Source organism: Macrotis lagotis, chromosome 1 (genome assembly GCF_037893015.1).
Source record: "Macrotis lagotis isolate mMagLag1 chromosome 1, bilby.v1.9.chrom.fasta, whole genome shotgun sequence".
NCBI lineage: Eukaryota > Metazoa > Chordata > Mammalia > Peramelemorphia > Peramelidae > Macrotis > Macrotis lagotis.
This window is the reverse complement of record NC_133658.1, coordinates 248,883,767-248,909,626: the sequence shown is the minus strand read 5'-3', so window position 1 is coordinate 248,909,626 and position 25,860 is coordinate 248,883,767. Positions and strand designations below refer to the sequence as shown.

Here is a 25,860-nt window from a genome sequence, read left to right as displayed (position 1 = left end):
TTATAGCTGGGAAGCTTTGGAAATCCAAGTCACTGCCTGGCTCTCAGTTTTCTCTCCTATAAAGTGGGCATAATAATCCTTGTAGCGGCTATGGTGGTGTTGTAAGGAAAGCTTTGTAGACTGAAAAGTGCCTTTGTAGATGTCACATAGATAATGGAAGGGAGAGATTCTGGGTTCAATTCCAGTCATTGTCACTAAGGACTTGTGTGACCTTGAGAATGACATAACTCCTTGAGACTTCAAGTTCCTGATCTGTAAAATGGAGGGGTTGGACTAAATGATGTCTAAGTCCTTCCAGTTTTTAAATCAACAATCCTATGAGTTGATGCTAAAGAAATCTGTTGAGGTTGTTACTGATAAACTGCTATTTATTTATAAAGCTCTAAGACCTTCAACAATAGGGGAAGACAGGATTCTTCCTTTATCAGGGTTGACAGAAATCTTTACGGTGGTAGACTTTTCATTCCATTCTAAATTGTTTATGGGAAGAGAGGATAGATGGGGCAAGGGTCTTGTTGGGTCTTAGTGTCAGAATAGTCGTAGGCTTGAAATTCAACTCCAACATTTACTAACTGCGTGACCATGGGTAACTTACATTGCTTCTCTATGGCTCCATTTTCCTGTTCATAAATGCACAATAGAATGTAGAGCTGAAAGGGACCTCAGTGATGGTATAGCAGAAAAGATCACAACTGGCTGAGCTATGTGCATCCAGTCCAGTCTTCCCTCTGACTCTAGATCTTGCACTCTTTGGGGTTGAGGATATTATGCTTAATACAGTGCTCAGGATGCAGTAGGTGTTTAAATAATCATCCATTGTCTAAAGGGAAGAACATTGACTTTATAGGGAAAGGGTCAGGATTCAAATCATTGATCTGTTTCTTACTCCCTCTGCCATCTTAGGCAATTCACATCCTTTCTCTGGCCCTTAGTTTCTCCATCTTTATAAGAGAATTGGCAATTATTAGTAAATTAAATTAGAATACATAGCACCTTCACCCTTCAAAAGAAAGCTTGGAAAGGAGGAGTTGAACTAAATGATGTCAGAGATCCCTTTCCAGCTCTCAATCTTGTGATATTATTTCATAGAGTACATTAATATGCTAAATACTAATAGTTTATTGAGGGTCATATCAAAAGATTCCAGGTCTCAAGATGGAAAAGAACTCAGAGACCAATGCCTCTAAGCATCTAAGATAGGAATCAAATCTTGGTCTTCTGACTCTTTGCATCCCACTATTGCTTTGCTATTGTAATTATGTTTTGAGACCAATAATTAGAAAAAAGATCATTTGAGTCCTTCAGTAGTCCTTCTTTGATTGAATCACTCTCATGTTGAAAGTTTCTGGGTCTAGTCCTCTCCCAGTTTTGTATTTTGGCAGCTAGGAGGTTTGGGGCTCTCAATCTTTCCTTCTGTAGGAACAGAGAAAAAAAAGTCTGACCTTAACCCCAGGCTGCTGGGGGATTGTACTTGAGGCAGAGTGGGGGAAGGGAGGTCAGAAGTTGGCAATCCTAGATTTTTCAATAGAAGAAGGTGTTAGGGGAAGTGGGGTGTAGAATTGTGGGTCCTGGTGCAGGGGGAGCTTGGAAGTTAGAATGACAAAGGGGGTAGGGTGGGGGAAGGGAAGAAGCCCGGGTGGGGGGGCTTTGGCAGGCTTGCATGATAGTTCAAGGTCTGAATAGCAGAGGGTGCATAGTTTAAGATGCATGAGGCATGATCAGCACCACAAGTGAGAACAGGCAGGGGGAGAAACCCACAGGGTTCCCTCCCACCTTCTTTCCATCATGAATGGGAGAAAGAAGTGCCAAGGCCAATGGGACTCGTGGTAGCTGGATTTTGTTCAGCTTTCACGCCTGAGATCTCTGCATTTCCTAAACCCAGTATTTACTTTGGTGTATGGTAGAAATAGGCCCCCTGGGGCTACCAGTATCCAACTGCTGATAAAGATCAAGTTTGTAGAATGAAAACTAAGTGAGGGCAGGGGCTGTCATTTTTGTCTTTGTATGTGCACCCCATCCCCTAGCATAGTGATAGGCAAATTGGTGCTTCATAAATGCTTGTTAAATAATTGGTTGTGTGTTGCTATTGGGTAGGGGGAGGCATGCTGAATTTGGAGGAGAAACTTGTACCAGTCCTGGCTCTGATTTATTATAACAGGGTTAGCTGTGCTTGCTCTTTTTATGTGACCTTGGGCATGTTGCTTTGTTTCTTTTGGCCTTTGCTCCATCCTTTATAAAATGAGGGGGTTGGATCAGAGTAAGATTCTTAACCAAGGAATGTGGATAGATTTCGGAGGTCTGTGAACTTGAATGGAAAAAAAAATAACTTTTTCGTTAACCTATTATTGAAATTTAGCCTTTCCTTCCATTTTGAATTTAGCCACAACAGCAACAAACTAATCATGGTCTGTGAAGGGATCCTTGAGCTTCTCCAGACTGCCAAAGGGATTCATCACACAATAAAGGTTAAGAATACTAGAACTAGAATATCCCAAAGAATCTTTTAGCTCTAACATTCTATGATAATTAGTGGTTACACAGGTGAATGCATCAGGGAACTAACATGCCTGGAAATGGATTCTGCTTCCTTTACTTGGATTGCTTAGCACTCAAACCATAGTGTTGACATTCATGGAAACAGATCCTGCTTCTTAGTGTTGACATTCATGGAAACAGATCCTGCTTCTTCTATTTGGATTCTTTAATACCCAAATGCAAAACTAGAGAAGGGCAGTTGGGGCTTGGTCCCAGGATAATGAAATTTAGAGGGTGCTGATTGAATTCACAGTCCTACAGGAGTATAGAAACAACTGGGTTTAGTACTTAATTTCCAAGAATAAGAGGATCAATTAGTAGGCTACTGTGTGGCATACTCTCCTCCATATAACCCCATCTATTTGTTCCTGTTTTCCATCCCCCCCCCAACTTTGAAATAGATTTCTTAATGATGACAGCATAGTGGTATTTAGTTCCTTCTTACCCCTTGATAGCTGATGAATTTGTTTAAAAATCAATTTAAGTGGAAAGAGCACAAGCCCTGGAGTCAGAAGGAACTAAGTTCAAATCTGACCTCAGATATATACTAGCTATGTGACCCTGGGCAAGTCATTTAACCCTGATTGCCTTAAAAAATATGTTTAATGGTATATATTCTGCTACTTTCTCTGAATGTAAAAAATGTATTCAGTACAGCTCTCTCTAACCTGAGTAAGCATGCTTGGGTTAATAGGGAGCAGCATGGGTTAATAGGAAGGATACAGGACTGAGACCTAGGAGATCTTGCTTCTAGTTCTGATTTTGTCTCTAACCCATTATGTAACCTCAAGTGAATAAGTTCCCTTATATAGGGACCTCAGTTTTCCCATCTTTAAAATTAGAAAATTGAGCTAGATCATCTTGAAAGGCCTTTTCATTTTGGACATTTTATGATTCTAAGTTGGATTCCATTTAAGTCAAAGGCTTAGTTAAACTCTGATCTGATTAAAATGAGACTAGTGCCTGAAGGAGAGCGCTTGGTAGCTTAGTCTCACACCCAGCCATAAAGCAACTTTGATGGTGAGCATGCTGGTCTGCTTCTGCCTCCTTCTTTTTCAAAGTGAATGTTATCATTTGGGACCTTAGGCAAAGGACTTTCCTTAACTGCTCCTCAGGTTCCTCCTCAGTAAGGCAGGGACTAAATGATGTGCTCTCATACTCCATACACTAAAAAATGGGATTAATGGTACTGGAACAGAAAATAGCAAGATTTGCTCTTGTTGTTAATAAAATCTGGTTCACAATAGATCCTTTGACTCCAACTCTGTTGGAACCCCACAACCTGCTGGGGATGAAAACTAAAATAACTCACCCAGGGGATCAGAGAACACTGAGTTGGATTTATCTCCTGCTGTCCCTTAGGTCCTAGACCTATCAATCAGCTCCATTCTGAACTTTAAATCATAAGATGTTAGAAGTTAGAGAATAATTTGGTGTCAGTCCCTTCTTTTACAGGGGAACAAACCAGAAGCTCAAAGACATGAAGAGACTTATCAATACCACTACATCAGCAGCAGAATATGAATTAAAAATCAGGTTTCCTGAGTACTCATTCTGTTCTCTTTCCCCTTTGCAGAGATATCAGTCTCAGCCACAAAACTCTTGTAATTGAGAAATGTTTAACAAAAAAAAAAATACAATACAATATAATGTCGATTCGTTGTTTTCCAAGTCAATATGCCCTCACAGAAATTGTTTCTATTTGAATTTAATACTGTTTCCTACAGAATTGCATTACCTCTTCCTAGGAAATGGAGTCTCATTTTTTTTCACTAGATGTCTCTGTCATACCCTAACTGATGAAAGAACTATTTATCCTTATTCCTGAAGGTGACAGTCTGAAATTTAATTAGATCCTAGACCTTCTGCCCAACTTTATGGGGAAGACAATGGTTTATGACAAAATCCCTGCCCTCAGGAATCCCTCTATTTGGGAAGACAATGTATTTGCACAAAACAGTTAGTATGTAATATAAGCTAAATTAACAATATTTTCAATATTTACCTGGGAAAGAAGGCAACAAATTCAATGGAAAGAACACTCACTCTAAAATCAGAGTGTCTGGGTTCAAACCTCACCTCTGTTGTTTGTTTCCTGTGTAACTTTGGGCAAGTCATTTCATTGATCTAGATATGTGAACAAAAGGATTCAGATAAGATAGCCTCTAAGGTTTTTTCCCTGCTCTAGATCTATGGTCCCAATTTCAGAGATCTTTTGGGGGCTAGGAAAGATACACATTTGAAAGAAGACAGTATTTGTCTCATGGAATTTAAAGTTAAGTGTCAGAGGAGGATTGGGAAGAGGGAGGTCAGAAAAAAGTTAAGCAAATATAACTGAACTGGAGTGGTTAAGGAAGACTTTGGAAGTGTGTCTGACCATGGCCTTGAGGATGGGCAGGACATGCATCAGGAAGGCAGAGAACGAAGTATTTCAAGTCAGTCAATAAGGATCTATTAAATTCCTACCTTGTGCCTAGCTCTTCAGTAATCCCTGATGGGGGCGGGATTACAAAGAAAGGCAAAGACAATCCCTGCCCTCAAGGAACTCAGTCTAAAGGTTGGTAGAAAGAACAGAGTGGACATAGGCATGAAGATGAGAACTAGCCTGAACTGGATGAGATTGCAAATGAGTTGACGGGAACATGGGCTTAGCAGAGATGACCCTGGAAGCAGTTACTAGTTTCACACTTACCACATCTCTGGGGCAAGGAAGGCAAGCAGCTTCAATTGCTGAAACTCTTTGTCCCCTCATCTTGACTGCCCTTTTTGGCCAAAGAATTTTTGTTCTGTAGCTCCATGTTCTTTCTTAAACAATCTTAAACAAAGCCCTAACCAGATGGATAAATAGGCCAGTTTAATTCTTGGGGACACCTGACTGTTTAGCAAGTGGCTGCTTGCTGTTCCTACTGCAGGGAGTAAGATCACATTTCATAATCAAGTCAACAAGACACCAAACACAAAATTGCATAGAAATTCGCCGAGCATTCAGGATTCAATCCGAGGGCAATCAGAATACAACACACAAAGTCAGGGCCTAGCTATCTTGTCAAGCAGTCAAATCATAGAATATTTGAGCTAGAAGGGAAGAATGTATAATGTTAAAAATTGAAGTGATCTCATTCTTCCCATTAATCTTTATTAAATGACTCTAGTACATAGAGTGCCCAATTTAGGAAAGATGTGGTCTCTGGTCTCAGAGTTTACAGTCTGGTACAGGGACAAGACATAAATATAAGTAACTGATATGCAATGTTGCATAGTAAAGCTTTCAGAAAAGTGCAAAAGAAATGTTTAAGAGGCATAAGGCAAGAGGTTGTTATTGATTAGGTAAGAATTTCTGGAAGGGGTGGCATCCTTTAAAGAATGGATAGAAATTCAACAGAAAAAAAAGGAAAAGGGGGACATTTTTAGCACACTTTTTTGGAACTGGAGAGTAGCTTAGTTTAAAGAAGGTTTAAAAAGTGTGCTTCAGTCTTCCTTCAGACTCTATCAGTTCTTTCTCAGGAGGTTGATAGCATTTTTCATCATGAGTCCTTTGGAATTGGTAGCTTGTTGAGAATGGCTAAGTCATACATAGGTAATCATCCTATCATTGTTATTACTGTGTACAATATTCTTCTGGTTATGCTCACTTCGTTTTGTATCAATTCATGTAAGTTTTTCCAGGTTTTTCTGAAATCATCTTGCTCATCATTTATTGCAGTATAATAGTAATCCAGATCATATACCACAATCATATGCCACAGTTTGTTCAACCATTCCTCAAATGATGGACATCCTGTCAATTTCTAGTTCTTTGCTACAACAGAAAGAGCTCTTATAAATATTTTTGTACATGTAAATCCATTTCCTTTTTTAAAAAAATCTCTTTTGAATACAGACCTAGAAGTGGTATTATTGGGTCAAAGGGTATATGCATTTCATTAGCCTTTGAGCAAAGTTCCAAATTACTCTTCAGAATGGTTGAATCAATTCACAACTCCACCAACAATGCAATAGTGTCCCACATCCCCACCATTTATCATTTTCCTTTTCTGTCATATTAACCAATTTGATAGGTATGAATTGTACCTCAGAGTTGTCTTAATTTTCATTTCTCTAATCAATAATGAATTAGAGTATTTTTTTCACATGATAATAGCTTTTATTTCTTTTTCTTTTTTTTTTTTGTTTTTGCAAGGCAAATACAGTTAAGTGGCGGCTGGTGCTTTATCCACTACGCTACCTAGCCGCCCCTAGATTTGATTTCTTTATCTGAAAACTACCTGTTCATATCACCTGACCATTTATTAATTGGGAAATGATTTGTATTTTTATAAATTTGACTCAGTTTTCTATACATTTGAAGAATAAAACCTTAGAGGTACTTACTGTAAAAATTGTTTCCTATCTTTCTGCTTTCCTTTTAATCTTGGTTGCATTGGGATGTTTGTACAAACATCTTTAATTTAATTTGATCAAAATTATCCATTTTATATTCTGTAATACTCCCTATTTCTTGTTTGGTTCTAAATTTTTCCCTTCTCCAAAGATCTGACAGATAAACTATTTCTTACTCCTTTCTAATTTGCTTCTGATATCACCCTTTATGTTTAAATCACATACTTGTTTTTACCTTATCTTGGCATAGGGTGTGAGATGTTGGTCTACACTTAGTTTCTGTCAAACTTTTTTCCAGTTTTCCTCTAGGAGACATCTTAGAAAACTCTGCTCTAGGAGGGTGGGACTCTGGGGTACCCCTTTGGAGGGAAGACAGTGATGCCAGGACTTCCTGAGGCTGCTTCTGGAAAGATTTCCACCTAGGGAAAAATCAAAGATCACTCAAAGATAGGTTCACCTGCAATGTATGAAGGCTTCAGGATCTCACCTTGGCTGATGTCCACTGACTTTACCTTTATTGTATCGCAGGTGGCTTCATGTAAGCAACCCATAGTTAGGTGCAGTTGTACCAAGGGAAGAATGGTCCATTTCTCAGAATATTATCTGCACACCTGCATTACAACCAAATGACCCCTAGATTCCATAAAAATTATAAGAAGACAGCAAGGTAGGAGAAGGGTTCTGCAGTGGAGTTGGAGAGAGGGGGATAGGGGACGAAGGAAGGTACAGTTGAGCATCTATTTTCTTGGACTAGAGAATTCTTTGAAGAAAAGCTTTGGCCAGTCTCTAGCACCAGGATAGCAGAGATCCAGGGCTGGATGAGGGAGTAGCGATGGTTGGGTCACAAGTGTGGAGGACTGAGAAGTGGAGGGAGAATTGCTGGGTATAGGAAGTATGCCCTTCATCAGACAGAGCACTTGCCACTTTCTTTGGTTACAGTCAATCAACATTTACTATAACAGTTCTTTCCTCTTAGAGTAGTTGTGAGGAAGGTAGAAGAGGAAAATGAAATAATGAGAAATGTTCTCTATATTGAGAAATAAAGATGATGTAAAAGCAGAAACCCAAGATAGCAAGATTGGTAGTGCCACTAGCAAAAATAATAAAGAAAGAAGAAAAATAAAATCGATTTTGAACATGTTGAGTTTGAAATGGTGATAGAAAACTCAGGTAGAGGTGACCTATAGACAGTAAAAGATATAGATATAGAGGTCAGGACTGGAGATTATAGATTTCATTATAGAGATGGTGTTTGCAGCTGTAGAAGTGAATGAATGAGATTTCCAAGGAAATGAAGTGGGTCAAGGACAGACCATTTGGGACTACTCTAATTATTTAAGAAAAAGGAAGAGTTAAAAGAAAGGGGTTGGAAAGGTGACAAAAAAACTAGGCAAGTTTGTTATCTATGAAGCCAATAGGGAAGAGAATATCTATTGGTAGTGGTGTTGGGGTGTCAATAGTAGGAAAAACTACAGAGAGGTCACTGAAGATGAGGACAAAAAATGTGCCATTTGATTTGACAATTAGGAGGTCAGTGGTAACTTGACAGAACAGTTTGGGTAGACAAGGAAGCTAGACTAGACTACAAGGGACTGAGGAGAAAGTGGGTATTGAGGAAGTGAAAGCATTGAATCTGCCCAGTATTATCATCTTGCCACCTGTCCTGTTCCTCCTACTCTTCTCTGTGTACTCCCATGTTAGAATGTAAGTTCCTTGATGTCAGGGATTGACTCACTTTCATATTTGGATCTGCATTGTGGGCAAAGAACTTGTGTGTCAACAAGACAGGAAGATGACTGGGGTACCTCATGGAGGATCTGAAGGCACTTGGCTGTTTGAACTCTCACCAGTTTGGAACTTAGAACCTCATGTAGAAGTTGGACTTCTGAGTCAGAAGTGAAGGACTGAATATCCATTATGGCAGGAAGATGTCCTAAGTCTTCTCAGTGAAATAGGAGGCTGACTTGCTGTTCAACCATTTAGTCATGTCCAACTCTTTGTGACCCCATGGACCATAGCTTGTCAGACCCTTCTATTCTCCACTATCTCTCAAAATCATATTTGTCACTTCCTTGACACTATCTCTGTATTTCATCCTCTGCCTTACCCTTTTCCTTTTGCCTTCAATATTTTCCAACATCAGGGTCTTTTCTAATGAGTCTTCTCATTACGTGGTCAAAGTATTTCAGCTTTAGCTTCGGTATTTGACTTTTCAGTGAATAGTCTGAATTAATTTAAATATTGTTTGATTTTATCTCCTTGCTGTCCAAAAGTCTTCTCTAGCATCACAGTTTGAAAGTTTTAATTCTGTGATGGTCAGTTTTCATTATAATCCAACTCTTTACAGTCATACAGTGTATAGGAAAAACTATTGCTTTGAATATATGGACTTTCATTGGCAAAATGATGCCTCTGTTTTTCAGTTTGCTGTATAGACTTGCCATAACTTTCCTTCCAAGTAGTGTCTTGCAGTGATCTTTAAGCCCAAGAATACAGAATCTGACATTGCTTCCATTTCTTCTCTATTTGCTCGCTCATCTGTTGTGCTGAATATGATTTGGGGTTGGGGGAGCAGCGGAAAGAAATGATTTGTAGCAACTGTTGTGGTAACTGTAAAAGTGTCAGGGAAGAGTAGAAGGATTATCAAACATTAACATGAGACAAAACGAGGGCTGATTAATAATGATAATAACTCATATTTATTTAAGGTTTGTAAAATATTTTTCTCACAACAACCCTATTAAGTTTGTTTTATAAATATTCACATTTCACAGATGAGGAAGCAGAGGCACTTAATTCACAGGAATTTGTCATAGTTAAATTAGCTCAATTTCATGACTTTCTCAAATAATTCTCAGTTTCTCTGGAGAAAGAGAAGAGAAGGAAATGAAGATTATCCAAGGACAGGGATTTGTAGGGAAGAACTGGAAGGTCAGTGGTCAAGGGATTTTAGGATAACTAGAAACTACATCTGAATGTAAATGTAGGTGAATCCAGAGTTGGGAGATGGACTGGGAAACTAGAATTGGTCCAAGAGATCAGACATAAGAATATTGATGAAGAATAAGTTTAATATGAATGAGGGAGTGGGTGAAGTGGAAGGATAGGGGGTTGTGGTCAGAGATTAAAATTTCAAAGTTCTAATAATGGAAGATAATTTAAAATTTTTTATTTTTATTTTATTTTTTAAATTACATGTAAAGTTAGTTTTCAATATTCATTTTCTGAAAGATTTTGAGTTCCACATTTTTCTACCTCCCTTTCTTTCCTCCCCCCTTCCTGGAATATATGTACAATCATATTAAACATATTTCCATATTAGTTATAATATGAAAGAAGAATTAGAGCAAAAGGAAATAACATAAAAACCAGAAATCAAATTTTTAAAAAGTGAAAATAGTATACTTTGGTCTGCATTCAGATTCCATAGTTCTTTCTCTGAATGAGGATGGCATTTTCTATCACAAGTCTTTTAGAATTGTCTTTGATTATTGTGCTTCTGAGAAGTTCTAAGTCTGTCATTGTTGATTATCACACAGTGTTTCTGTGAATGTATATAAAATGGAGATGGCAAATTCTAAGGTGAGACCTAGTAAATCTGCGATGACCTTGGTTGGAGAAGGAAATTATTTCAGGCAAGGAGGTGGAGAGATTATATGATCAGGTTGTTTGAGGGATCATTAATTGGAAGTTTCTAGGATGATGAATGAGGATGTATTAGAAAGACCAGGATCCAAGTACTGAACAGAAAAGGGCAGAGTAGAAAGAATTTTGAGGTCCAGGATTATGCTGGTAAATATTTAGCACCTGGTTCTCCAAAAAAATGTACCAATAACACATTATTAAATTTAATCTGTATTATCAACATTTTCTCCATTATTTTATTAAGTCTAAACAATAAAAAAATAATAAATCAAGCCCTTATTTATACTGTTTTTCAATTTCTGACAAAAAAGTGAACACTTGGTTCTTGAGAATCATTTTGACTTGACACATCCCTGGGGTAGGAAATGAATGAAGATCCAATTAAGGAGCCTGAGGAAAGGTCTGACAGGTAGAAAGAGAACAAAAAGAGTACTGTATTGAAACCCTAGAGAGGTAGGAGTATTCAGGATGAGAGGGGGGGTTTAAGAGTGTTGTATGCTATAGGGAGATCAGGAAGGCAGAGAACTGAGAATAAGCCACAGGATCTGTCAATTTAAGAGCATTGGTACCTTTGAAAAGCACAGTTTTAATTGAGGACTGGGGCTGGAAGTCAGAGTTTTGGATTCTCAGGTTTAGAAACAAGATTTCAAAGGGCTGAGAAGTGTGTGAGTGAGAAGAAAGGAAGTTGTAGAATTGAATTTGGACAGTTTTGGGGGATGTCTTTCAAGAGGTGCTCATTGGATTCCCTCAAGTTTTATTTTACCCTCTGCTTCTAGGATATCTGGGCAATTTTTCTGGAGAATTACTTGAAAAATGGAGTCTAGGCTCTTTTCCTGGTTATGACTTTCAGGTAGCCCAAAAAGATTCTTCTCCTTGACCTTTTGAACTGCTTCTTCCATTTGATCTAAACTGGTTTTTAGCTTGCTATTTTGTTTGGTATTTTTTGATTATCTCCTTTACCAAGCTGCTGACTTAGTTTTCATGGTTTTCCTGCATTGCTCTTATATCTCTTCCCAATTTTTCCTCTACCTCCCTCACTTGATTTTCAAAGTCTTTTAAAGCTCCTCCATAACCTGAGACCAATTTCTATTTTTCTTGGAGGCTTTGGAAACAGAAACTTTGACTTTGTCATCTTTTTTTTTTAGGTTTTTGCAAGGCAAATGGGGTTAAGTAGCTTGCCCAAGGCCACACAGCTAGGTAATTATTAAGTGTCTGAGACCAGATTTGAACCCTGGTACTCCTGACTCCAGGGCCGATGCTTTATCCACTGTGCTACCTAGCCACCCCTTTGTCATCTTTTGAGCATATATTTTGATCCTCCATGAGACCAAAGTAATTGTCTATGGTCATATTCTTTTCCTTCTATTATTTATTCATTTCCTGAGGAATATTTTACACACTTCCCAAACTTTTGAGTGTTTTTGGGACACCTCCACCAGGGACCTCAGTTCCTTCAAAGTCTGATGAGAGTCTCTGACTGCTCTCCTATCTGTGCTCTTGTTGTGGATGACCACAAGCACTCCGCTTTGACCTGAAGCTGTGAGGAGGGTCCCTATTCTATTATGGCAATGGGGGCCCCAGACTGTGATCTGAATCTGAGCTTGGACAGAGCAACAGAGTCTAGTCCCAGGGATAGTAGAGATCATTCATGGGCTGAGTGCTCTGGAAGCAGTTGCTGGGAGGCTCCACAAGTCTGCTTCTGGTTCCCCGGGGCAGAGTCTGCACTGAGGCCTGAGCTGCCCTGGGCTCTATGCTTGCTCTGGATTGGCAGAGTTTTCCCACTGACCTTCTAAATTGTCCTTGGTAATCCCTGGGCTGAGAAGTCTGGAAACCTCTCTGCTACTACTGACTCAGGTGCCCCCTAGGGACCCAGGCACACTGCAGCTGTTCCTGGAAGGTTGGAGTTGGTTCACTCCAACAAAGCATGACATGGGTTTAACAGCTCTTTCCAAACCTGGTGGAACTGACCCTTCCCGCAGATCTTCTAAGTTGTCTTGGCCTGGAAAATTGTTTCACTTAGTCTTTCTGTAGGTTCTGCTGCTCTAGAATTTGGTTAGACTCATAATTTTAAGGCATTTGGAGTATTCCGGAGGACAGTTTCTGGGAATTCCCGTCTCCATGCTGCCATGTTGGCTTGCTCCCCCCCCCCCCTTTTTAATTTAGTTTGATTCTGATTGGAAAGTACAAGATAAAGCTTAAAGGGATGGTTGGGTCTAGAGAGATCTTTCTAAATATGAAAGAAAGTTGAGTGTTGTAGGCATCAAGGAAGGAAATAGTAGATATGGAGCAATTTAAGATAAGGAAAGAAGGCATAATTATAGGTTTAAATTTCATTTTTTTTGTTTTGTTTTTTGTTTTTACATTTTTCAAGGCAATGGGGTTAAGTGATTTGCCCAAGGCTACATGGCTAGGTAATTATTAAGTGTCTGAGGCCAGATTTGAACTCCTGACTCCAAGGCCAGTGCTCTATCCACTGCACCACCTAGCTGCCCCTAGGTTTAATTTTCTAGGGAATACAGAAAGGGCTATGTTCAAGGGTTAGCATGTAGCCCTCTACATGAAAAGGTTAGAGGAGTTGACCTTGACAAAAGAGGTTACTTCAACAGAATGTAAAGGAAAACAGAATGAGGGATGATATGAAAGGGATACATCTATGATACTATATGTATCATCAGCTGTACTTAGTATAAGACTGGGGAAAGCACTCACCTATGTGAGATAGTGTGGGAGGTTTGAGGGGGAAAAGAAAAGGTTTGGAACACTAGTAAGGGTAACCAGATACAGTCAATTAGGAAGGAGTAAAAGGATTGCTTTTCTGTAGTGATGGTGCAGTCAAGTTCAGAGAACACAAATTTGTAATGGACTCAGTTCATTTTCATGATTTCTTCCATATCTGTTTAGTAACTGAAAGGGATCTTGGATCATTGAATTTCATAAGTGAGAGGAACCTTGAAATATGTAATATTGGAGCTAGAAGAAAGTCTTAGAACATAGAACACTGAATAGAAGGATCCTTAGAATAGTAAAATGTAAGAATTGGGAGAAACTTTCTTATATAAACTGTCAGGAATAAAAACAACCTCAGAAATCTTCTAGTCTAGTAATTCTCAAAGTCTGCTCTCTGAGACCTTCTATGAATTCAAGTTTATTTTCATAATAATGTTAAGGTCACTTAATTTCTAATATGGCACATATTAATAGATACAACATATGAACCAAAGCTCTCTGGGGAGTCTTTGAAAACATTTAAGAATGTAAAATGATCTTGAGATCAAAAAGTTTGAGAATGATTGATCTAGTTTGCAAAGGGTCCAACTTTTTTACCCAAAGGGGAACTTATTTGTTCAAGATTCTACAGCAAGACAGTAGCAGAGCTGGGGCAGGAAACCAGGGCTTCAGACTCTCAGGTCAGTGACCTCTTCCTTGTTCAAGGCTGCCTGAATTCTCGGATATCAAGGGATCCAAGTTAGAATGAGCAAGACCGGTTTTCCCATTCCTGTGGGTTCATGGAAGAGTTTACCTTTGCTCCTATTTTAATCTTGTAATGTAGTCCTTATCAGCGATGGACTCTAGTAGCCCTAGGGATTCAGTTTCTGCAGCATTAAATACTACTGCCCGAAAATTAATAAAGTAGTACAAGAACCATGGCCCATTTGGGGGCCACAACAGCTGATCCCACAAGGTGTGAGAATGGGTGCCAATCTTTACTTCTTTCCAGATTCAATGAGAAGGCACAATTATGCCATGCAATATTTTTCTTCTCTGGGTCAGGGACAGGTCATTCTTTACCTTTTATTCCTGGCCAACTTTCTTTTTTAATCAGGCCTGGAGTTTGAAACTCGATCAATATATTAGCAACTGTTTATATCCAGCATCTGCTTTTTGTTCTGTCCCTGTACTGGGCACTGTAGGCATGTGAAAATTGTAGATTGTCAGCTCTAACTTGTAGGGTAACCATTTGAGAGCATTTTCTTCTCTGTGTCCCTATTTCCTCATTTGTATTAATTAGAGTTTAGATTAAGGTCTTTAAAGTCCTTGCCATAGACTTATTAAATGTTAGTGTTTAGAGTTTTTGTTTCAAATCTCTCCCCACTTTTGTCAGTTCTCCACTGATCAATCTTCCTAAAGCCCAAGTCTTACCATTTCACTTACCATTCACATCTCAAATAAATAAACTCCCATAGCTTCTTATCACCTCCAGGATCAAATATGTGTGGCATTCCAGTTCCATCATAATCTGACCCCCCCCCAAGTTTTCTGTAATTTTTATGCCATGTTCAGTGGTGTCCAACTCTTTATGACCCCATTCAGGGTTTTCTTGAAAAAGTTACTGGAATGCTTTGCCATTTCCTTTTCCAGCTCATTTTATAGGTGAGGAAACTGAGGCAAATGGGTTCCAATGATATCTAGTGTCCGAGACTAGATCTGAACTCAGATTTTCCCAACTGCAGGCCTGATGCTCTATCCATTGTGTCACCTAACTGCCACCTAATATAGAGTGAACATCTGATAAACATTCATTGTTTATCATTGAATAAATGAATGTTAGTGCTAAAGAGAGCTCAGAACAAGAACTAGGGACCTCAGAATATAGAATGCCAGGCCTTGAAGGGGCCTTCCAGGTTGTTTAGTCCAAACTTTTATAGGTGAAGACCCTAGGATCCAGAATTGTCCAAAGTCACACAACCAATTGAGAAAGAAAAGATGAAGCCTCTAAACTTGCAGTGTCATTGGGAAAGCAAGACTCAACACATAGGCTGAACAATATGTGATGGCAATTATCAAGTTCTGAGGTGACAATTTTAAATGCCATCTGAGTTCCCATGAAAGGAGAGCTTAGTGAGGGTCCAAACAGTGAGAACAGACTGACCAGAGGAAATAGGCCTTCAAGGATGAGTAGGATTGGTGCTATATAAATTAGACCTAATAATGTTACTACTCTAATGTTAAATATGTAGTAAGGTAGAAAACCAGATCAAGTTCTCCCTGAGTATATGAATAAAAATTAAAGATTTCAACATTTTTGGGAACAATTTAAAATAAATGAATTTGCTGATTTTAAGGCATGAAAATACACACACACACACACACACACACACACACTTCAAATACATAATAGAATAGAATGAAAATTGGGTTTAGAGTCAGAAAACTGAGCTGTCTGTATACTATCCATTTAATCATGGGTTAATCATATGTTCTTTTTGTACCTTGATTTCTTCATCTGCAAAATGAGGAGAATTGACTTCTTTATCTGTCAGGTCCTTTCCAGTTCTCTATCTATGGATGGGCAGAGGGAATTTCAGTAAGAAAATGGCATCTTTTTTCCCTAACTTTCCCTACCAGGAAGTCATTGTTGGACTGTCCCAGTGGTCTTAAATACTGTGCTTATATCTTTAACAATTTTTATATTGGTTTTTTCCCTGACTTTCTTGATTATATTAGGAATAAGACCATTCTCTTTCTTCTCTCAGTCATCCACTTTTCTAGAGATCTTGGAGGATAATCTCCAGTTACAGTGAGCCAATATAGTTTAGATGTCATCTGCTTTGGAGGATATTGGAGGTGGACAGGAATGATGGTGCCATGCAAGATCATTTAATCTTCCTTAATAAGAAGGACTCACATTTCTTTAGCTCTTTGAAGTATACAAAGCACTCTGCTCATAAGACCCTCATGAAACACAGAAGGGAGAAGGGAGAGGAAACAAGCATTATGTCACTAGTGCACTAAGCAAGTATCTTACAAATTGTATCACAGTTGATCCTTACAACATCCCTGAGATGTAGATGCTATTTTAATTCCCATTTTATAGTTGAGGAAATTGAGGCAGATGGAGGTAAAGTGACTTAGATTTGAACTCAGGTCTTTATGAGTCTAGGTCCAGGGCTTTTATTCACTGCACCTCTTAGCTAGAGAACAAAATTATATTCCCCCTTTAATAGATGAAGAAAACTGAAGCACATTGAAGTTAGATGACTTGTATCAGATCCAGAATGTCATTCATTCATTCAACAGTATTTATCAAGCACCCACTATGTGCAAAGGATATGGTTCTTATTTCTAAGAAGCTTATGGTTGCATAATAAAGCAGTAATAATAAGTGACATTTTGCAAAGTACTTTATTATCACATTTCATCCTTACCATAACCCTTTTGTTTAAGTAGTACAGGTTTCATCATCCAATCTTGCAGATGAAGAAACTGAGGTCCTCAGAGCTCAAGTTTTCAAGAACTCAGCTATATAGCTAAAAATCACCATTGGCAGAACTTGAATCCAGGTTTACTTGTCTCAATGTACTGTACTCTATCTCTATTAGAAGATACTGCCTTTGAAACAAAAAAGACATATATGTTCAGCTGGATATGATAAAAAGGAGAATGAGATGTGTATAGTGGTCAGGTCCAAGCAAAGAACTTTTAGGATAGAGGAATCATCTTCACCTGGGGCTTTCTGGGAAGGCTTCATGGAGAAATTAGGACCTCAATTGTGTCTTGATGAAAGGAAGGGAAATCAGCGGATGGAATTTGCAAGGGAGAATCTGCTCTAGATAAGAAAAAGGGCAAAGACACACAGAGAGGAGAAGGCAGGTCATGAACATAGGATAGGGAGTCATCCAGCTGAGTTAGTGTGTTGGATATGTGAGAGGGATTAAAATGAAATAGAACTAAGAAGATAAATTGAACCCTGATTGTGGAAGACCTTTAATGCCAAAATCATGGGTTTACATTATTTGATGCTCAATAAGAAGTCTATATCTCTAAAGAAAAATTTCAGGGGAACCAGAGAACCTAGGTTTGATCCTGGCTCTGCTGGTTATTCCTAGCTACATTAACCTTTCTGGAGCCCAGTTTCCTCATCTAAAACATGAATGTGTTGAACTAGACAATTTTTTTTAGCAATTTAGACAAATTTTTAGCAATTAGACAATTTTTTCCCAATTACATTCATTTGCAAGTTTATGAGTTTCACATTTTTCTACTACTCTCCCCTCCCTCTTCCTTCCCCATGGCAGCAAACAATCTGGTAAATTGTATATATGCAGTCATGTTTAACTTATCTCCAAATAAGTCATGTTATGAAAGAGGAATTAGAACTAAGGGGGAAAGCCATGAGAAAGAAAGAAAAAAACAAAAAAAATGTTTCAAGTGAACCTAGTATGCTTTGCTTTGCATTCAGACTCCAAGATGGGGGTTTTTTGTTGTTTTTTTCTGTCTTTCTGGATGTGGATGTTATTTTCTATAACAGGTCTCTCAGAGTTGTCTTTGATCACTGAACTGCTGAGAGGAGCTTTGTCAATGGTTATTGTGTACAATGGTCTCCTGGTTCTGATCCCTTTACTCAACATCAATTCATTGCATTTGTTTTTTTTTTAAATTGATTCCAAATTTTCTCCCTGCTTCTCTCCTCCCTTCCCTAAGACAGTTAAACAATTTGACATGTTATAAAAGTGTAGTCATGTAAAACATATTTCCATATAAAAAATCATGAAAAAATAAAGTGAAGATAATAAAATTCAATCTGCATTCAGACTCCATTAGCTAGTTCTTTTTCAGGATGTGGATAGCATTTTCCATCATAAATCTTTTGGAATTATCTTAGATCATTTATTGCTGAGAATAGCTAAATTATTCATAGTTGATCAATGTACAATTTTGCTATTAGTATGTACAGTGTTCTTTTGGTTCTGCTCACTTCACTTTGTATCAGATGTTCCTGTGAGTCTTTCCAGGTTTCTGAATCTGCCTGCATTATTTCTTATAATATGATAGTTTTCATTGTATTAATTTATCCCAACTTGTTTAACCATTCCCCAACTGATGGGCATCCCCTCAATTTCTAATTCTTTACCACCACAGAAAGAATGGCTATAATGTATATATGTAGATTTCCCCCTCCCTTTTTATGATCTCTTTGGCATATAGATCTAGTAGTAGTATTTTGGATCAACGAATATGCAGAGTTTGATTGCCCTTTGAGCATTGAGCTAGATAACTTCTGTGGTCTAAGATTACCAGTTCTTCTGACTAGAGGTCAGACTGTCTGGGAGTAGCTACAGCTTGCTCTGAGGAGATCATGCCACTCTGAGAATATACTTAGATCCATAGGGTTTCCAAACTGGGCAAAGCTTCCATTTTTTTTGAGCTTGGAGCAGAGACAACCCCCCCCCCCCAAACAGTCTGAGGAATGAAGATTCACAGATCACAGCTGATACCTAAAAGGGGCCAGATCCCACCATGGTCACCACTGAAGTCCCTTTCATCCACTAGGGTCATGAGGGAAGAGACATGAGCTTCATTTATGACACTGACTCCAATAAAGGAAGCAGATAAACTAGTGATGCTTCAGTGGTGGACCAGTGAGGGTTCCTGGATAGGCTTGAAGCATGCCCAGGACTGTGTTTCCTTGTCACTTACCTTCTCAAAGAATTCATGTTACTAGCTCAAGGTTGCACAATTAGAAGGTATCAAAGCACTTGACTCCCTATCCAGCTTCCTTCCAACTCAACCTCTCTCATATTGCTTCTGTGGATGGGGGCTGAGAGGCTTAGTCTGAGTAAACAGTGTGACATGGCAACCAAGGAACAAATGCTAACTTGGCTTCATTAAGACAGTCACAGTTTCCAGTATGAGGAAGTTAACATGTCCGCTATAAAAAAAAAACAACACAAAACCATCCTGGCCTGATCCCCTGAAAGAAAGGTATCCAGTTCTGAACACTCTGTCTTAGGAATCTTAGAACAAAGAGGAATGCAACCTGCATGGTGATTGTCCCTGTCCAATGAGGTGGTTGTGATACCTCTCTGCATGAGGAACTTTGTAGAAGCATTCAATTCTTTGAATAGAATTGTCTAGTGCAATAGAATTGAATTATTTTGCAAAGTGGATGGTATTGGTCCTGGAATTAGGAAGATCTGAATGCAAATTCAGCTTCAGATACTTAATGTATTACCTCAGGCAAGTCACTTTACTCTGTTTGCCTCAGTTTCCTTGAATGTAAAATGAGGATAATTATAATGGCTATCTATTTTTTTTAGGTTTTTGCAAAGCAATGGGGTAAAGTGGCTTGCCCAAGGTCACACAGATAGGTAATTATTAAGTGTCTGAGGTCAGATTTGAACTCAGGTACTCTTAACTCCAGGGCAGGGTGCTCTATCCATTGCACCACCTAGCCACCCCTATAATGGCTATCTTAAAGGTTGTTATAAAGATTAAATGAGATAACAGTTGAAAAAGTACTTGACACAGATCTTGGGTCTAAAGTAGACCTTATAGAAATACTTCTTCCCAAACATTATGCACACTTAACAGCAACATGGGGTGTTGATCAATTATTATTGACTTGCTCATTTTAGCAGTACAATAATCAAAAGACACTTCTAAAAGACTTGTGGCAGAATATCATCCATATCCAGAGAAGGAACTGTGGAGTTTAAATGAAAACCAAAATTATCATCTTCAATTTTTAAAAGTTGTCTTGTGAATTGTCATTTTTTTCCCCTCTCTGATGTTTTCTTTCTTCCATTTGGATTTGATTCTTTTCTCCCAACATGATCAAAATGGATCTATTATTTAGCATGGTTAGAAATGTAGAGCCTATATTATATTACTTTCTGTCAGGGGGAGGGGGATGGAAGGGAGGAAGGAAGAAAAATGAAAAACTCAAAACCTTGCAAAAAATATGATTAGTAAAAACTACCATTGCATATAGTTGGGGGGGAAAAAAACAAATGGAATATTTAAGAAACAAAAAAAATAAAAACTTCCCTTCCTATCCTTTACATTCCATGACTTTGTTCCTAGGAAATGATCTTGAATTAGAGCATCCCAGGGTCTTTTCAGAGAACAATCAAATGTAAATACTCTGTTCTGGGATGAACTTTTAAGAATGGGAAAGAGCTGGCACTTATCATTCATTAAGCTATGATGAAACTTTTCCTGGTTTGCCCCTTGCCCTGACTTTTCCTGGCAGACATATATGTACCTTCTCCCTCTCCCACATGTCCTCAGTGAAGGGGCAGCAATTTCAAATCAGTCTCCTAGGCTGGGTGCCAGACAACATGGCTCCCTGATTGCCAGTCACTTGTGAATGATTTGTAAAAGCTATGGCAGGACTGTGGGCACTCAGGGCAGAAGGAAGTCTCTTAATGAGCAAGGCAAGCAGCTGGTCATAACACCTGCTAATGAGTCTGGTCATGCTCTCTCTTGGCAACACTGGCTTGGACCAGACTGGATCCTTAGTTAGTTGGAAAAGTCCTTGGGGGCTTATTTTACCTTTTATGGAGTAGAATGATTCTGTTAAGCTTGTTTTCTATATGCTGTGCCCTGAGGATCCTTCCAGCTCTGACATTCTGAACCCTAAAGTCCCTTCCAGCTCTGATATTCTGTATTCTAAGGGTCCTCCCAGCTCTGGCACATTGGCAGTCCGGTTGACTAGAACATTGAAATATCCCCAGACTTGTTTTAGAAAAGATACAGTTCTAGCTCTACTTTCCACAAATGAATCCTCATCTGGAACTTTCTTCAGATTTTCTTCAAGGCAGGATACCTCTACTTCTGTCATCTGCCAGGACAGGGTTTTTTAGCTTCAATCCCATATCATCAGTATCATCATCAAGTATTTCTTTCCTATAGTAAGTTCACCTTCTCTGTTTTTCCCTTTGGGGTAAGTTTTCCCTTCTTATTATTTAGAAATATAATACTAAATAGAATATTAGAATGGAAGTGACCATAGAACATAGAGCATAAATTGTCAGTGCTGGGAGGAACCTTAGAACCTTTGATCTAGCTCAACCTCCTATAAAGGGTTGAGGCCTTTCGTTCTTTTTCTCTTCTATGCCTCTGAACATGCTCTCTGCAGTGGAAAATCTCGTATGATGTCCTAATACCCTGTTCACAATCCTTTAGCTCAGACAAAGCTCTCACCACAGGTTCGGGAACCTGTGGAGAGAGGAAAGGTTTAAGACATGTTGGTATTGGGGGAGGATGAGAGATAGTAGAATATGGGGGGTTTATTAAAGCTGGTTTAATCTCTAGACTCCTAGTTCAAGGGAAAATGGGCTTTTCTTACCATTTTCTCTTTTTCCAGGAAAGGGGGAACCTTGGGGGCATTGGAAAAAAAATAGCACAAAACTAGTCATTGTGGCAAGTCTGGCAATCATCTCCCAGCTCAAAAATTAACCACCTGATGTGGCATTTTCCCCTTTCCCCCCAGTTCTGCTTATGCTGTCCCTAAATACTTAGACTTTAATCTCTCTGTAATTATGTTTTTTTTAATGACTGGAAGGGATTTAGAATTCAGAAAAATAGTAGACCTCCCTGGAAGAAATAGGGCATAGTGGAGAATAAGGTGACCTTCACTCAAAGTCTGGGGTCTTTGTGCAAATGATGTCTCTTCGTAGGTCTCAGTTTTGTATTCTGTAAAATAGAGGAGTTAGATGAAGTGACTTCTAAATTCCTTCAGAACACTGATGTTCTGAGTTGTAAGATCCCTTTCAACTCTGCTATTCTTTGTCTATGATTCCTTCCAAGTTCTAAGATACCTTCTGTTTCTTTTTTTGTCTTTTTAAATTATGAATTTGTAATCATCAAAAAGCACAGATATTTCAATAAAACAGAGAAGAAAAATGATTACATATGAAACCATGAACTTGTTACAGATTGTTTTAAAGTATATATTACATTTAAGAGAATAATAAAATTAGTTTTTGTATACCCTTCTGAATTCTCTTTGTTTTCCTTTCCTCCGTCCCTCCCTTCCTTCCCATCTCCTTCCTCCCTCCTTTTCCTTTCCCTCCTTCCATCCTTCCTTCCCTTTTTTCCTTTCTTTTTTCTTCTCTCTTTCTCTTCATCATTTTATATTTCTAACACTAATTTACTAATTCATTCCCCTCCACAGAGAAGCCCTCTTTTCTAACATTTAAGTATAAAATAAGCAAATAAAATATGCAAAACAATATGAGCCATATCTGTAAATGTAGATTTCTTTTGGTTCCTCTAGTCAGTCTATCATTTCTTTGCTAAAAGGTGAGAAGCTTGTTTCTCTATCAGTCAGAGCAGCTTTCTAAACCTCTAAGAACAAACCCTGGGAAGATGAGTCAAATTTCTGGGCTACATAAAGCTTTGCTTTCCTGAAAACCAATCTCTGGAAAGAAGAGTGATTAAAAACAAATACCTCTTGATTGAAAATCATTTGGACAGTGACTAAGTGACCAGGAGAGTTTAAATGAAAAAATAAAAACTTTCAATCTTACTAAGGTCTAGACTGCCAAAGGCTACCTTGACACCTGGGTTCTTGGTACTTAAAAGTCTACCTTTGGATACTCTTTTAGAATGTACTGCCTGGGAAAGAGGCAGGGATTAATTCCTAGCTCCAGGGATGAACATTTTGAGTTTTGGATAGATGATGGGACCTGTTCTAGGATCACCCAGTGAGTCAACACAGAGGTGTCTCTATGTGACCTTCACTTGTTCGGGAGATGTTTTATCAGTAAAGAGATTGAATGATCCTGTCACTGAAAGCCAGTGCCAGCCTCTGCCCTGCAGAGGGAAAGTCGGGGACAGAAGAAGGAGTTGGCCAGAGAAGGAAGGGTACAGCTTTTGTTAATTCCAGATTAGTTGCCTTGGACAGCTTTCTGGCCTAAACCTTAAAATCCTCTGTGAGTCTGGATTCTCTTCTCCATGGGAAGCCCTGAGAGGGCTGGGAAGTTATGTGGGGGTCACCCTGGCCAAACTCCAATTCTAAACTGCTCATATAGAAAAACTCTCCAGACTCACTCATTACAATAGTTTAAGTGTATGCAAGGGGATCATCAGCACCAGTCACAGGGGACAGAGATGTTGTGGTATTATGACTCTTTTTTTTTTTTTGTTTTTTTCAAGGCAAATGGGGTTAAGTGGCTTGCCCAAGGCCACACAGCTAGGTAATTATTAAGTGTCTGAGCTCGGATTTGAACCCAGGTACTCCTGACTCCAAGGCCGGTGCTTTATCCACTACGCCACCTAGCTGCCCCGATGTTGTGGTATTATGGAAAGAGCCCTAGACTAGGTGTCAAGCAACCTTTGTTCAAATCCTGAGTGCAAGTAAATTGTTGGGTGCCCTTGGGCATGTCACTTCCTATGAATAGAGGCCAGTTTCCTTCTCTGTAAAATTAAGGTATCAAACGAGATGATTTCTAAGGTCCTTTCCAGCTATAATATTCTTTTTTCTAAAGGTTCCTTCCAACTAACTTTTTTGATACTTTAAAATATTTTTTAAATTATATGTTATGCAAGTTTTTCAGCATTCATTCACTTGCATATTACATATATATATGTGTGTGTATATATATATATATATATATATATATATATAAAAGTTACACATTTTTCTACCACCCTCCCTTTCTACTCCCTTCCCTTCAATGGCAAGCAGTCTGGTACAAGTTGTACATGTGCATTTGTGTTTAATATGTTTAACTTATTAGTCATTTTGTGTTTGAGCAATTAGGACTAAGGGAAAAGAAAAAAACATGGCAAAGGAAGGAAAAACATAAGATAATTTTGTAAAAAGTGAACATATATCAATTCAAATTCCGTGGGTTTTTTGTTTTGTTTTGTTTGGGTTTTTTTTCCTCTGGATATGAATGGTGTTGTCTTTAACAGGTTTCCCAGGGATGTCCTGGATCACTGAACTGCTGAGAGGAGCTGCATCCATCAAAGCCCAACTACTTTTATGTTTTCAGGTCCATCTTAATTTTGACTTTTAAATATTCTAAAGTCTTTTCCAGATCCAACATTCTCTGTTCTAAAGGCCCTTCCAGTTTCAACATTCTGTTCTTTACCTAACATTCTATGTTATATAATTCCTTCTGGTTCCAACATTCTATGATCTCATTCTCTCCCAACTCTTGTTGATGTTCTAAGGTCTTTTCCACTTTAGTATTCTATATTCTGCAGTGCCTTCAAGTTCCAAGCTTCTGTTTTTTTAAGAGCCTCCATGTTATAACATCCCTTAAAGCTCCAGCATTATATTTCACTTCTGACTTTTTATGTTCTTTATGCTTTGTGGGGCAGTAGGGTTAAGTGATTTGCCCAAGGTCACATAGCAAGTAAATATCTAATCTCTGAGGCTGGATTTGAACTCAGGTCCTCCCAACTCCAGGGTCGGTGTTCTATCTACTGGGCTACCTAGCTGTTCCTGACTTTTTATTTTCTAAAGTCTCTTCCAGATTCAACATTCTCTGTTCTAATATCCTTCCAATTTCAGCATTCTATTTTGTAAGGTCTCTTCTGTGGTTTGTCTCTGATTTATAGTACCTTCCAATTCCTACATTCTGTATTCTAAGATCTCTCCTAACTCTGATTATCTATGTTCTAAGGTCCCTTCCAGGTCCAAAATTCCCTGTTCTATGGTTCCTTCAAATTTCAGCATTCTGCTTTCTAAGATCCCTCCTGACTTAAGAGTTTATATTTTAAGGTCTCTTCTAGCTCCAACATTCTGTATTCTAAAGGACCTTCCAGATCTGACAAGAATTCTATATTTAAGGGAGTTTTTTGCTTTTAATATTCCTTGTTCTGAATCATAACACTCTTTTCATCTGTTCTCTTTCCCAGGAAGGAAAATGTCTCTTTGTCATCCTGTTGATGGCACTCTACTGGTGTACAGAGGCCCTGCCCTTGTCGGTGACTGCTTTACTCCCCATCATCCTCTTCCCTTTCATGGGCATCTTGCCTTCCAGCAAAGTTTGCCCTCAGTATTTCCTGGACACCAACTTTCTCTTCCTCAGTGGGTTAATCATGGCCTCTGCCATTGAGGAATGGAACCTGCACCGGAGAATTGCCCTAAAGGTGCTGATGTTCGTTGGGGTACAGCCAGCCAGGTAATATCCCTTTCCACCTGTAAAAAGGTAGCTCATGTCCCTTCTGGGTAATACAGCCTGATGGATAGAGCTCTAGACTGGGAGTTTGCAGGATGGGCTCTCATTCCTGTTCTAGTACTTAATATCTAGGTGCCCTTGGGCAAGTCCCGTAAGCTCTGTGGGCATCAATAAATACATCTGTAAAATGGGCCATTGACCCTGGGTGGGCCTATCTATGTTACAGGCTTGTTGGGAGAATTTAATATTCCAATGTCCTTTGAAATTTAAAAAAATCAGTGAAATAACTTAAATTGTGGGTCACTTAATGTCAGAGTTGGAAGGTGGTACTTAAAGCAGCACTTCTCATTTCTCAGCACTTCTGGAGGTTCCTGAGACAATTTCAGGGGGTCAACAAGGTCAAAACTATTTTCACAGTAATGTTTAAATTGAAAATATAATA

At 38.7% G+C, this 25,860-nt stretch overlaps 1 protein-coding gene across 3 annotated transcripts in view; it reads left to right on the top strand.

Annotated features, from left to right (window-relative positions):
* The window catches only part of SLC13A3 (solute carrier family 13 member 3), a 76,406-nt gene that overhangs the window by 7,391 nt on the left and 43,155 nt on the right, over positions 1-25,860 (top strand). For all 3 annotated transcript variants that reach the window (XM_074210154.1, XM_074210153.1, XM_074210155.1), the window contains exon 2: positions 25,156-25,421. In XM_074210154.1, the coding sequence (XP_074066255.1) occupies positions 25,186-25,421 (236 nt within the window). In that variant the 5' untranslated portion in view covers positions 25,156-25,185. The remainder of the gene's footprint in view (positions 1-25,155; positions 25,422-25,860) is intronic.